Here is a 15,037-nt window from a genome sequence, read left to right on the forward strand (position 1 = left end):
TGTGTGAGTTACAAAATTATCTGATCACTGTTCAAAATAAGGAAAGAACAGAAAAACACTAATAAATGAAACTGATTATAACTCTACCATCTAGATAATAATCACAATTAATAGCAACATCCCACCCCTCTGATTTCACATAATGCACACATACCAACATTTATTTTAAAACAGTCTTTACCAGCATTTACTTCAGAACTGTTTTCAATTGCTCACAGGCTGCCTGACAGTTCCTCAGGCCTTAAACATAATTAAAAATCAAATATTTACTGAACACCAAGATGCATGAGACACTGTCTTAAAGTCTTTAAAATGCCCTAAGATGACCCTGTCTGGTAGGAACAACCATCTTCACCTACAGTCTTGGTGATTAACGTGCCTAAGGTCACAGAACTAGTAACTGGACATTTACTTCAACTCAGTCTCTGCCCCTTTCCTCTCTTGAGACCATAACAATGGGTTTTGATGAACAAAAAGAAAGCTATGGTTTAGTGGAAGCAAACAACATTTGCATAAAATTGTTTCTTTCCTTTCTTCGATCTTCTGGATATTTTATAACAGTAAGAAACAGAATTACTATGGGTTGGCAATAACTTTTAGAACATTTAGAGAGCCTCAGAAGTTAGGGTAATATTTACATAAACTTCAAGTTTGGAAATGAAAATCCCTACTGAAGAATCCCTAACCAAAAATTTTTATTCGGTACAGGTGATGGGACAGCAGCATGGCTAGGGGGCTGACAGGAACCAGAAATCAAACAAGCTCTTAGTACAACGTCTCCCACGGTGGTTCGAGCGAGCATACTTGGCACGTGAAGTCTGCTGATTTGTTGAGAAGCTACCAAAGGATCGACAGAAAAATTACCAGGAATAAAAACATGAATTCAAGTGATGCTGCAAAGGCCACGAAATCTTTGGAAATTAAAAGCAATGGCATCAATCTGTGCGCAGCAACCACTGGGGGCAAAGGTTTCCGTTCAAGTCTTGAGTGGCTAAGACTTAAACAGATCAGCTGTCCGGGACCAGAATGAAAAGGAGAGGCTGGGGAGGAAGGGAAAAACAGGCAGAGCACAGAGAACCTCTAGGGCAGTGAAAATACTTTGTATGATAGTACAGATGTATACATGTCATTGTACATTTGCCCAAATCCATAGAACATATAACCCCAAAGTGGACCCTAGCATGACTGTAGACTTCAGGTGATAATGCTGTCCCAATGCAGACTCATCAGCTGCAATTAAAACACCTCTGTGGGGCGCCTGGGTGGCTCAGTGGGTTAAGCCTCTGCTTTCGGCTTGGGTCACGATCTCAGGGTCCTGGAATCGAGCCCCGCACCGGGCTCTCCGCTCAGCGGGGAGTTTGCTTCTCCTTCTCTCTCTGCCTGCCTCTCTGCCTACTTGTGATCTCTCTCTCTCTCTCTCTCTGTCAAATAAATAAATAAATAAATAAACAAACACTTCTGTGATGGGGGATACTGATAATGGGGAGGCTAAGCATATGTGAACCTAAAACTGTTCTTAAAAAAAAAAAAAAAAAAGAAGTCTACTTAAAAAACAAACACCAGCAGCAGCAGCAGCGCTAACCACTTTGCACTGTACAATGTAGCCCCGTGGTCACTGCCAAACACGCTAACGTGTAAACTCGACAAAACCAGAAGTTTGTTTTGTTCCACTGCTGTACCCCAGAGCTTAGAAGCTTGGCACAGAGTAGATGCTCAACAAAAAGTTGATGGATGTATGCTTGTCTGAATATAAACGATGACTTAAGATGGGTAAGTTGCCGCATTTGGAAGGGGTTGACGTGCACCTTTCCCCTTTCCCTGCATCGTTCTTCCTGAGTTCTTCTCCAGCTGCAATCGTTAAAAAGTTACTGAGCATCTACTGTGCGCCGGCAATGCTACGGGGCTGCTACGATAATCCAGGCGGCAGAACCCTGGTACCCATCCTCTCGCGCACCTCGCCGACCCCCGCCCCACGACCAGGAAGGGTTCCCCGACGACCTCGGCGCCCGGAGCACGGCAGGACTAAGGCTACCTGCCTTTCAAGAAGTCATCCCGGCCAGGGATGCCGGCCAGGGATCAGCGGCAGAGCCTGAATCTCCCCCCCACCCCCGGCCTCTTGCACGCCTCCCAGAGATCCTCCCCAACAGCGCCTCCAACGCCTCTGCAAGGACGCAGAGCCGCCCCTCGCCGGCCTCCAGGCCCCTCCGCAGCCCGCCGCCTTTACCCGTCCCGAGAGGCCGGGGAGGGCTTGCGGTGCCATAGCTTGCCGCTCTCCTTGTTGCCCAGGTCTGTGCTCTGCATGGCGAAGCCCACCCGCGGCCGCCGCCGCCGCCACCGCCGCCGGCTGCGCAACCGACCGGGCGCCTTCCCGGCAGGCCCCGCGCTCCCCGCCCGGGAAATTTAAGCTCCCGACCCGGGAGATTTGAGCTTCCGCCCCGGCGTCCGGGATCCCCGCGACGCCGACCTTTCTATTCACAGCCAATAGGGAGGCGGTTTTCCTCCCAACTCCGCCCAGGCAACCCCTGCAACCCTGGACAATGGAACCGGCCAACGACCCTCTCTTAGACTCCGCCCCTTTTAGGGATCCACCCCCAAGCCCGGGGCCCAAAGCCTTCTGGGAATGGTAGTTCTCTGCAGGCGGCACGGGTCGTCGGCAATCCGCTTGAGAATTCTGCACTCTTGGGGCGTCGCGGGGTTTTAGGCTCCCCACCCAGGCCAATAAAAGTGGTTTTCTCCCGTGGCCGCTGCGTTCCTTTCTACGTTGCGTTTAGGGATTAAGGGGTCGTAGAGACCACTAATAGAGAAGGATGCAAATGCTTTGAGAATTGCAATGTTCCTTTTTATGGAGCGTTCGGGCTTAAAAGAACCTCTACAGAATCCATTCTTGTCCTTTTCACCGTCGCAATTCCTTTTTCAGTTGTAATGTAACAAGAGGCGCCGGTATCATGGTGTCTAGTTCACCGGTCATGGACCAGAAAAGCAATGTCATCAACAACCAATGGCGCTGACATCAGAGTTCCTTTTTGTAAATATTCACTTAGCCCTCCTCTGGTGCCTGCCAGGTATCAAGCGTTCTTCTAAGTGCTTTACGAATATTAATCCATTTAATCCTTATAGCAAACCTATTATTCTCATTTTTGGTGCTCTGTGAGGCAGTACATTGGTTTCTTGAGGTTGCAGAAATGAATGACCACAAACTTGGTTAAAAAAAAAAAAAAAAAGTTATTCTCATATTCTGGAGGCCAGAATCAGAAATCAAGGTGTTGGCCCAGCGGCTCCCTCCAGAGGCTCTAGGGAAGATTCCATTCCTTGCCTTTTCCAGCTGGTGACTTCCTTGACTTGGGACCACATCATTCCCTTCCAGCCCTCCACTCTCTGCCTCCATCTCTGCATTGTTTCCAATCTCTCTTGCTTTTCTTTTATGAGAACACCTGTCGTTGAACTTAAGATCCACCTGGGTAATCCAAGATGATTTCCTCATTCCAAGGTTCTTAATTACACCTGCAAAGACTGTTTTCTAAATAAGGCAACATTCACATGTTCTGGGGATTGGATTGTGGATATATATTTTGGGGGGCCAGTGTTCAACCAACTACAGGTAGGTACTTCTACCCCCATTTTGCAGACAGGGAATTGAGTTAGTAAGAGAGCCATGATTAGATTTTTAGTCTTTTCATTCTTGGTCTCCGTGTTTTCTACAACAGAAAAATGAGTTTTTACAAACTTATAAGGCCATGATATTTGAAAAGCTCAAACGCTACCAAAAAAGCAAAACTCTCACAAAAATTGACCAATGCAGATTTTATATTTTGTATTGTTACCAAGGGGTGGCTCTGAGAGACCACACAACTCTTAATAACCTATTGCGGGAGAGACAATCACATTCCTCATTTTCATTTATATGATTTGAGATGATAATAAATTATGCACTTGAATGTTCACATTTTTTGTTGGGAAACTTAGGGCATTAAGCTTATGGGTGCTTAACTTGAAACACAGGTTATTTCTCACATTTCTATCCCATGTAGGTAACCAAGCAACATTTTTATCAGTAGCAGAGACAAACATTCTGAATGATTTCCTTAACTACTTTGGTTTAACCTGCCTGCAGTTCAGCTCGTATGGGCTGCCACAGCCCATGCGACTATCCTGTCCAACTTCAGGTATGTGCTAAAGAGGTTTCCATATTACAGATCTTCTGGACGTCCACTTGCACTTATCTTTGGATTGAATCTGGGCCATATCTGAAGGTCAGGCTGGCGAATGACGAGACATGCCCCCAAAGGCTGTCAGCCTTCTATTTATTATAATTTCCCAATGTTTATAACCCAAGTTGGTAGACCATTTGCTGGTTCTTTCCTGAATCATTACTCAGTCAATAACTGATGAATCCTGTAAATATATTTTTTCAGCCTAACTGAGGTGTAATTGGTATTCAACAAGCGGCATGTATTTAAATTGTATAATTTTATGACATGACATAAATATACTCTTAGGAAGCTATCATCATAATCAAGATAATGAACATATCCATCACCCCTAAAAGTTTCCTCCTGCCTGTTTGCAATTCAGTCTCTTTCTATCCCCACCACATCTTGCCTGCAGGCAACCGTTAATCTGCTTTCCATCTCGTAGTGAATATTTTCTAGAAATTTATATAAATAGGTCCTAAACTATGTACTCTTTTTTTTTGCCTGGCTACTTTCATTCAGCATAATTATTTTGAGAATAACTATGTTGTTGGGTATATCAGCAGTTCACATGTTCTTTAAAAAAAAAAAGATTTTATTTATTTATTTGACAGAGATCACGAGTAGGCGGGGGGGGGGGAGCAGGCTCCCTGCTGAGCTAAGAACCTGATGCAGGGCTGGATCCCAGGACCCTGGGATCATGACCTGAGTGGAAGGCAGAGGCTTAACCCACTGGGCCAGGCAGGCGCCCCAGCAGTTCACACGTTCTTATCGTTGATTGGCATTCCATGGTATTGATACACCACAATTAATGTATCCATTCACCTTTGACGAACATTTGGATTGTTTCCAGTTTGGGGCTATTACAAAGACAGATGTTATGACCGTTCCAGTACAAGTCTTTGCCTAAACATATGTTTTCCGTTCTGTTGGGTAAATTCTTAGAAGTGGAATAGCCAGGCCATGTAAGGGAGGCAGAGACTTAACTTTTTAAGGAAGTGTCAGATGTTTTCAGAGTGGTTGTGTCATTTTGCAACCCACCAACTGTGTGGGATAGTTCCAGATGCTCCCTATATATGATGAGTCTTTGTGACTGCAGCCATACTAGGAGTGTTGCGGTACCCCACAGTGATTTTAACCGCTCTTTCCTGAATGACAAATGATACGTTCGGCATCTTTTCATGTGATTGTTTGTTTTCTGCATGTATCCTGGGTGAAGTATCTGTTCAAATATTTTATCCTGTGTTTAATTGGGCTGCTTTTTTCTTATTGAGTTTTGAGAGTTCTTTTCATATTCTGGATCTAAGCCCTTAATCATATATGCACTTTGCATATATTTTGTTCCCTTTTGTGTCTTGTTTTTTTCGTTCCTTTAGCAATATCTTTCAATGAGTAGGTCTATTAATGTTGATGAAGATCAACCCAACAGTATTTTCTTTTGTGAATTGTGTATTTGGTGTCATATCTAAGAAATCTTTACCTAATCCAAGGTCACAAAGATTTCCTCCTGGTTTCTTCTTTATATATATTTCAAATACATCCTCAGAGTGGACGGAAAGTTATGTGTGTCCAAGGGATTTTAGGGAGTTGCTTTGCAAACTCCTTTCTCCTTGCCCTCTTGCTTATCCTACTTCTACCACGGCAGAATGACTTCTTTTTTGCGGTGATAATCTATAATCTGGAGAGAGAAGAAGCACTTCCACTTTGCCGACTTTGCTAGAGGGCATTTAGTGGACATTTGGATTGCTTAACATCTGAAAATCCTTTCTTTTTGGGAAAAAAAAATCCCAAGATATTTAGAAGGTAAAGGGCAGCTATCCCCTGGCTCCCAGTTCTCCAACACCCCCAAACCTATGCCAGTCGAGGAGCGAGCAAGCCAATCAGACCAGTATGGTAACCGAAGACAACTGAAAATACAATTCAAATATTTACTGCAATCTCTCAAAGAGCACCAAGTAGAAAGCAATTAATAGCCTTTAGCAAATTTCTTCAAAACCCATTCTCCCCTCATTCAGTTCTGTTAGATGAAGTTATGCCACAATCACAAACGACTCCAAAACCCGGTGGCTTGAAACAACTCAACAGCGTGTGTCGCTCCTATTAGTCTCCAGGGAAACAGGGTTGACGGAGTAGCCAACATTTCAAAAGTTTTGGGTTGCTGTCCAAGGGGGAAGAGAGTTCTCAAGGGTCTCATATCAGCAATTAAACGCTCTGGAGCCCAGAAATGTCACTATAAGTTTTATTCCCAATTCACCACCAGAACCACGGCTCCATCCAAACACAAGGGGCCAGGAAGTGCAGTCCTACTGAGTCAGTTACCAGCAGCTGCAATACTGTTGATGCAGACACCAAAACTCTGTGCCATTCAACCACGAACATTTACTGCTCACGCATTTGAGATCCGCCGGCTGTTACTGCAGCATAAGGGAGCCCATCTTGTCTAATAGAGTAAATTTGTCCCCATTTTAAAAATGAGGAAACAAGGTTTGGCATACTTGTTTACTTGTCTAAGGTCATGAAACTATTGAGGCCAGAGTCAAATGTTGGGGCGCCTGGCTGGCTCAGTCAGAACAGATTGCCATTCTCGGTCTCAGGGTTGTGAGTTCGAGTCTCAGACTGGGTGTAGAGATTACTAAAAAATAAATAAATAAATAATAAACAAATAAATAGCAACATAAAATAAAATAAAACAATTGTAGACCTCTCTGGCTCCGTTATCTCACTCTGCTTTCCCTGCACCAGATTGGTGTGGTTCTGAATTCTTCCAGAAGACCTATCTCCTGGACCAAAAAATAATTTATTGCAAACGTGGGTTAAAAATCTCTGGGAACTTTTGTAACAAGATTCTGTTTTATCTCCTCGGAAAAAGGGTTTATTTGCACATTAAAAGGAGTGTTGGTAAACAAAGATGTTGAGAGCACTTAAAAAAAATAAAGCACTGAGTCAAGTGGGGCTGGGGGAGGGTATGGTTAGAAGGTAGACACGGATAATTTTGCCTGTCTAGCATTGTCCCTACCCCTGCCCCCTATCTCCTCAACACTTCCCCGCCCCTGCTCTGTTATACTTCTGGGACATGCTTCTAGCCCACATCTCACTGGTCAAATGATTGGCTCAGGGGTGGGGTCTGACTCGGCTGAACCAATCAGAGATTTGGGGGGATTTTTTAAAAAAAGATTTTATTTATTTATTTGACACACACACAGAGAAATCACAAGTAGGCAGAGAGAGAGAGGGGGAAGCAGGCTCCCTGCTGAGCAGAGAGTCTGATGTGGGACTCCATCCCAGGACCCTGAGATCATGACCTGAGCCAAAGGCAGAGGCTTAACCCACTGAGCCACCCAGGCACCCCTCTTTTGGGATTTTTAAAGTTGAGACTGAGTGCCCCCAAGTCTTGGTCCTTCTCTGATAGCAAAGACTGGGAGCTTTGGGAGGAGAAAAAAAAAAAAAAAAAAGAGAGGGAGAGAGAGAAAGAGTAAAAGAACATTCTGTTCCCGCTGCATTTATGTCTCTTGCTCTAATTGTCCCAGAAGCTTGCCTGGACTCCTGTCCTTCCTATACTCTGGTTATTTGAGCTAAAACATTGCTTTCTATTTCTAAAGTAGATGTAATTGGAAGAAAAAAGAATCAGAGAAGGCTTCAGGAGGGTGATACATGGGCTGAGTCTGGAAAGATGAATAGGAGTTTAGAGGCAGAGACGTTAGGGAGGGAAACAGCATCTGCAGAAAGACAGGAGCACTTGTGAAACAACATGGACCCTTCTAGAAACTAGAAATGCTTAGTGTAATCAAAGCACAGGATGCACAAGGAGATATTATGCAGGTAAAGTGTTCAGCACCTAGAAAACCCTCAATAATAACAATAACAATTATTATTCTTATGTGGATGAATGGTGAAAAGTGAGACACATGTCAAAGTCAGAATATAAAAGACCCAGACTGCCATTCTAAGGAGTTTGGATCTTATTCTAAAAAAGGTTCTAGGGAAACCTGTGGTTTCTAGACACATCCCTCTGACCGCAGGAGAAAGATTACTTAAAAGAGTTTGAGGCTTGAGGCAGGAGGAGGGTGGGAGCTGTTGTTGCACTAGAGACAGTCACCATAAAAGGAATCCAAACAGGCAAGAGTTGCGATGACAAGGGTGCACTGATGTATCCTGTAGGAAAGCTGACATTGCAAAGGAAAGAGTTATGTTTCATCAGTGAAACAGAAATGGGTGTTACGCTGCTAACTGATGCAAACCCAGGCCATGTTTTCCATTTCCTAGATGACTCAGCTGTTCAGCGTGGTAGGGAAGGGGGGGGATAAGGCAAGGGCCATTACAGGTGAACTGTGACACAGCGCCCCTCCCCCACCCTTTCAACACGACTCAGAAGAGAAAAAAGAAAATCAAAGAGACATGCTCCAAGTTACTTAAATAAATATTCATGTCTAGGTGTTCTCATAAAACATACATGAAAGCAACCAAGGGCAGTGTTTCCTGTGTCATCAAAAGAATGGGGCGACCACAGCTGGAATGGCACAGTATCAAAGCGGAGGGGGAAATGTGACGTTGATTTTGACAGGCGACAAGATCCTCCCCACATGCAATGATCATTCCCACTGCTGACATAGACTGCGGTTTCTAAAAGGCCTCAGGCAGGCTGAAGGAAGGAGGAGACCAGAGAGCGAAGCTCCCTATTCCATGACAGAATGGGCCGTGGCTACAACTTTCCAGTCTTTACAGCCGTTTCACATGGGCAGGAGAGGAGGAGGGTGTGAAATTCCTGACCCGGATCATGTCCACAACTGTACTAAGAAAGACAGCCGGTAGCCACCCTCTGTCTTAGTCACAACCGCATCATATCTCCTCTTATGGATGGGGCATAATTTTATCAACCCTCTATTGTTGGCCGCTGGGTTTTAAAAAATTATATTGCAGACTTTATGCCAGAGACATTAATGTCTAAGTGCGGTAGGGTAGGCACTAGTCAAAGGCAGCATGGGAAGGTTCTATTGGAAGCTTTTTACATTGTGCTCTGCCGGTGGTAGCCTATCCCCAAGGTCTCCCTGCACAGAAGATCACAGGGTCAGAGTGTGGGGAGTACGTCCCACAGAGCTGAATAACTAATCTTGATTCACAGGCTCCTAATGACATTTGCGGGCTCAGAGGACAGGCTATCAATCACATGTGACAGGATACCAGTAAACTGTGAGTAAAATACCTCGAATTGTGTAAGGGAGGGTAGGCAAACTGGACAAAGCATTTATTGTGCATTAAAGGATTCGAGGACAGTGTGGCCTTCTTCCTCCAGTGCACACCCTGAGACGTGTGTGACAGCCCAGTGAGGGTGACCCGCAAGAAATCTGCCCCTAACAGACCAGGCTCTCCAGTCTTTTCTGATTTTTGTGTGGCCTTACTCAACCGTAAAAACCATCTTTCCCAAGTAATTATTTAAAGATTTTATTTATGTATTTGAGAGAGAGAGAGTGAGAGAGTGCGTGCGTGAGCGAGGCTGGGGGTGGGGAGAGGGGCAGAGGGAGGGGGAGAAGCAGACACCTGCTGAGGGCAGACACCCCACTCAGGGCTCGATCCCAAGACCCTGGGATTACGACCAGAGCCAAAGGCAGTTGCTTAACCAACTGAGCCACCCAGGCGCCTCCCCAAGTAATTTTTCTAAAAGAAATTTTTTAGAGCAGTTTTAAGTTCACAGAGAAATTAAGAGAAAGGTAAACAGATTTTCCCGTATATCTCCTGTCCCCAGCAGAGAAGAACACCTCTGTTCCAGCTGATGAACCTACATGGACACATCATTATTTCCCAGAGCCCCTGGGGTATATGTTTCTCTCCTGGTGTTGTACATTGTATGGATGTGGACATTATAATATATACAGAGTATTTTCATTGCCCTAAAAATCCTCTGTTCTGCACTTACTAGTCCCTCCCTTCTCCCTTTTACCCAAGTACTTTTGTTGTCGTTATATTGATGGCTTTGAAAAATACTGCAAGCAACTTTCAGCGCGAGGAAAGGGAAAGGTAAGATAGGATATGCACGATGGGATTGCCTCTTTCACCCCTAGAACTAAAAGGGTGTTGCTCTGACCGTAGTAGCCTGTCCTATCTGGAGTCAGAGAATGATGGGGCTATGTCCCATGGGACTGAATAATCTGAATTTTGCATAAAATTAAAATCTCTAACTCATGCGTACCGTGAACACAGAGTCTTAATTTTGCATAGTCCGACCTGTTCTCCGCATAAGTATGTTGCCTAAGTCCATTGGCTCCAACGTTTCCCAGTACGATAACCTTGGGCATAGCATTTAACTTCTCTGTGATTTCATCATCTGTAAAATCGGGATTACGTCATCTGTAAAATCAGGATCACGATAGGAGCAAGCCCATAGAATTGTGAAGAGTTTAGAACAGCGTTGGCATGCGGAAGTCCTCAATGAACGCTAGCTGTTATCATGGCTGTTATTATTTTTTGTATCTTCCCTTATGAGACCACCCAGAATGTTACAGACTTTGCTGGTTATTATCCACAGACAAGAAACGGGCAACCACATTATGCTTTTCTCACTGGTGGTGTAGCACACAGCATTCATTTGGAGGGCTCTATGACCATTACTTAGCACTACAGATATACACGAAACAATAATCCGATAAAAATTTGCACACCCAGGATGTCTCTGGTGCTGCCTTCATCTGTATTCGCAAAGCATATTCTGCTAAGCTATGACAGGAATTCATCATCTGCCTGAGATCTCATTTACTCCCTCTCAACACACCACAAACTCCTAAATATTGTATTATGCTATTTAAGTCTTTCTAAGGAGAGTAGCAGTGATGTGCTGATAAATGGAACAAGTGACCCTCTGGACAAAAAAAAAAAAAAAGCCCTGGTTTGTAGCATGTAAATATTCCTACAATTCAAGACCAATTTCAAGCTAGCAATGGGATGTCATCGGAAAGAGGTGAGCAATAGTACAGTTACATAGTATGTTCCCTCTACAAATACAATGGACACAAATAACCTCAAGACCATTGATAATTGTAAAACGTGGTACAATATTTAAGAAATGATTTTTTTTTTCAAGTCATCCAACGTTTCAGTTGTCTGTGGCTGTGTCACAATTTGCCTCAGAATTTATTGGCTTAAAACAAAAATGATTTCCTAAATTCCACAGTTCTGTGAGTTGACCCTGCTCAGCTCAACAGTCCTGCTGCTCCAAGGGTTATAGCATTGGTCACTAATGGAGCTCATCTGGGGATTAAATATCCAAGATGGCTTCTCATCTACCAATGTCTCTGTCCATGGGGCCTCACCTCATTTGGCAGCCTAGCTAGAGTTTCTGTATGTGGCACTGTGTTCTAAGACAGGAATGCTCCAGTAGGACAGGCCTGCACGAAGAAGCGCTTACCAAGCCTCTGTTTGCTTCCTCGGGCCTGCTAATGTCCCACTGGCTAAAACAAGTCACACGGGCAGGTCTAGGTTCAATGCAGAAGGGAACTGCACACCTGCATGATCCCAAGAGATGTGTTTTGTTAAAGATTCCTAATGTGATGGTTGACCATAGATGACATCAGGAAATCCCAGAGGCACATTCAGTGGGAGTACATATGGGAATACATCCTCCTTCGAAGGGGGTTGGGAGGGTTATCCTACTGTGTGTGTGTGTGTGTGTGTGTGTATGTTGGGGAGGTAAGGGGTGTTGCAAATGAAGGAGGAGGAGTGGACAATCATTGTAGGCGACTCAGTGATTCTTAACCAAGAGTGACAGCCCCCAGACCCCAGAGGACATTGAGCCACGTCGGCAGACATTTTTGATTGTCATAACCGAGAAGACGGGTGCTACTGTCTCATGGTGCCAAAGATGCTGCTGATCATCCTACCATTCGCAGGGAAGTCCCTCACCAACAAAGGACTGTTTGACCCGAGGTGTCAGCAGTGTTGGGGCTGTGAGACCCTGCGTGGAACTCGACACGCACACAAATCTGGCTGCTTAGCCTGCACTCTCTCTTGCCAACACATTTTTTCCTACAGTCGTTGACTGCATGTGCAAGATAGAAAACACTTTCGGAGCTCTCTAAACGCATGTCCAGTCTACTTGGACTGGCTTCAGACAAACATGACAGATGTAGCTTTTTCGGTTCCAGTGCCTTGCCAGTCAAGCATATCCATGTTTGCACATTACATCTGCGGCATCAGCAACAACGTCCCGTGACTAAAGGAGCTTGCACAGCCAACTTCCACGAAACACCTTGAATTACTTTTCCTCTAAGTCTTCTGGCTCGCAGGTGCTCTTAACATCTCTCTTTGCTTTCTCCAGGTAAGCTATTCTGTTCCACTCCTCATGGTACTAAGACGACACTTGCCCTCTCCCTGCAAAGGAGATCCTCATTCACTAGTTCGATAAATATCAGTGGTGCTCCTGTGTGGGCAAGGGCTGTTCTGGGCACTGGGGAATGGCCATGAACGAGACAAGAATGGCCCTTAGCCAGGACTTACATTCTGGTTGAGAAGACAGACAACGACTGAGAAAATAAATTATATCATGTCAGGCAATGAAAAGTGAATAATTTTTTAAAGATTTTATTTATTTGTTAGAGAGAGAGAGAGACAGAGACAGAGACAACGTGATGGGGGAGGGGCAGAGGGAGAGAACAGACTCCCCGCTGAGCAGGGAGCCCAACGCAGGTGGCGGGACTCGATCCCAGGCTCGATCCCAGGACTCTCAGCCGACAGAGCTCCCCGTGCCCAAAGTGAAGACACATTAAGCAGGGTAAAGGGCCGAGCAGGAGGGGCAGGATGACCCTGGGTTGAGGTGTGCAAGGAAGGCACTGCGGGCCGGTGTTGTCTGAGCAGAGAACTGGGCACCGTGCAGGAAGGAGACACAAAGGTTTTCGACCGCGTACTCACTGCTCTGTGGAAGACATTTATTGGCTTCCCAGGGCTGCTGTAACAAAGTATTGCAAACGGGGTGGCTTAAAACAGTGAAATGTATTCTCTGACAGTTCCAGGGGCTAGAAATCCGAAAGCAAAGCACTGGCAGGGTTGGTTCCTTCTGGAGGCTCTGAGGGACAGTCTGGTCCACACTTCTCTCCTAGGTCCCAGTCCTGGTGGGCAATCCTGGGCTTACACACGTGCCACTCCAATCTCTGCCCTTGTCGTCCCATGGCCTTCTCCCCCTACATTTTCTCTTTTTGTAAGTATAGCAAGTCATTGCTAATCCAATGGACGGACTCACCCTCATCTAGTATGATCTCATTTAAATGTGGTTACACCTGCAAATACTATTTTCAGATAACATCACATTCACAGGTACCGGGTTTAGGATTTTAATATATCTATTTAGGGAACATATTTCAGCTTCTAACATGATTGTTTGGGGTTATCACAATGACTAAGGGCACAACAGGAGTTTAGGGAAAGGGTCAGGGATGCTAGGCAGCACATCCTACAGTGTACGAAATGGTCCTGCATCCTTTTGAATGTTTCCGACGTACTCCTGTAAGTGAAAATCCTGTTCGTAATATATGAACCAGAATCTGATTCTGTTTTACATGGAAACATAAAGAATATTTACAGGGATTTAATATGCTCTAAATTGTCCCGGAATGCAGCTACTGGACTCACTGAGATGATTGTATTTGTTCTTTTTTGTTTGGTTTCATTTTTTAAATTTTAATGTATTTGACATGTACCATTGTGTAAATTTATGGTGTATATACTTACTGTTTCCAATGTGTATGTGTGTACAATTTCCTCTTACATAAAAAATGGCACATTATATATAAACTATTTGCAGTTTATGTTTTTTTCACTTACTAGGGTATCCTGAAAATCACTCTGTATGTATTCATAGAGATCTTCCTTATTCTTTCAAATTATTCTAATGTGTGAATGTATAGTAGTCTGCAACCTATCTCCTATGTATGGGCAATTGGGTCCTTTCCAATATGTTGCAATTATAAAAACACAATAAATAACCTGGTATCTGACTTTTGTACAGTTTGTTTGTTTGTTTTTTGGTACTCTTCCAGGTTTATATTCAGGGTAAGTTACTAAAATTGTCATTGTTATGTTAAAGGGTAAATGTATATGTGTTTCTATTCTTGAGGGATTATACTATTTTTTTTTGCCAACCTGGTAGGTGAAAAATAGCATCTCAGTATGGTTTAAAGTTGCATTTCTCTTATTATGAGAAAAGCTGAATATCTTTTAAAATGCTTCAGGGTATTCTATTTTCTGGTTAATTATCTGTGCATTTTGTCCATTTTTCTATTGGGTTTTGGTCTTTTTTTCCTCTCATTTTTTAATAAGATTTTTTTTTTAACATAATCTCTACACCCAGCATGGGGTTCGACCTCACAACCCCAAGATCAAGTGTCTCACACCTTACCGACTGAGCCAGTGAGGTACTCCTCCCTCAATTTTTTTTTAACAAGTTCTTCCTATTTTTGGCGATATTAGTCTTTTATCTGTAATAAATCTTGAAACTATTTTCTCCCACTTTGTCATTTACCTTTTGACTTGGTGGCTTTCTTGTCACGCAAATATATTTTATTTTTACACAGTTCAATCTGGTCAGACTGTTATTTTATTACATATGAATTTTGATGTCTTTTCTTTATTCAGAACTTTCCCAACAGTTGTCATCTATTACGCATAATCGTGTAACCAGTGCCAGGCTGTGGTGATGTTTGAGTCACAAATACAACACGTGGGTATCTGTCTGCGTTTGTAGCTTTTTGGTCACATTACTCAGTCTAACTGCAAGACCAGACTATTGCATTACATCCGTTAATGTAGTTGTGCCTGCGCATTAATATATTAGAATGCATATTATAGTATAAATTATTTTCCTTTTT

At 43.8% G+C, this 15,037-nt stretch overlaps 1 protein-coding gene across 3 annotated transcripts in view; it reads right to left on the reverse strand.

The window, feature by feature from the left end:
- The window catches only part of TBC1D31 (TBC1 domain family member 31), a 66,216-nt gene extending 63,842 nt beyond the window's left edge, over positions 1-2,374 (reverse strand). For 2 of the 3 annotated variants that reach the window (XM_080801068.1, XM_080801067.1), the window contains exon 1: positions 2,225-2,359. In XM_080801068.1, coding sequence (XP_080657194.1) covers positions 2,225-2,301 — 77 coding nt within the window. In that variant the 5' untranslated portion in view covers positions 2,302-2,359. Of the gene's footprint in view, positions 1-2,224 lie in introns of all 3 variants that reach the window. The other variant, XM_080801066.1, reaches the window with a different exon arrangement.
- Between the last annotated feature and the right edge of the window lie 12,663 nt (positions 2,375-15,037).

Source organism: Martes martes, assembly GCF_963455335.1.
Source record: "Martes martes genome assembly, chromosome: 4".
Taxonomy (NCBI): Eukaryota; Metazoa; Chordata; class Mammalia; order Carnivora; family Mustelidae; genus Martes; species Martes martes.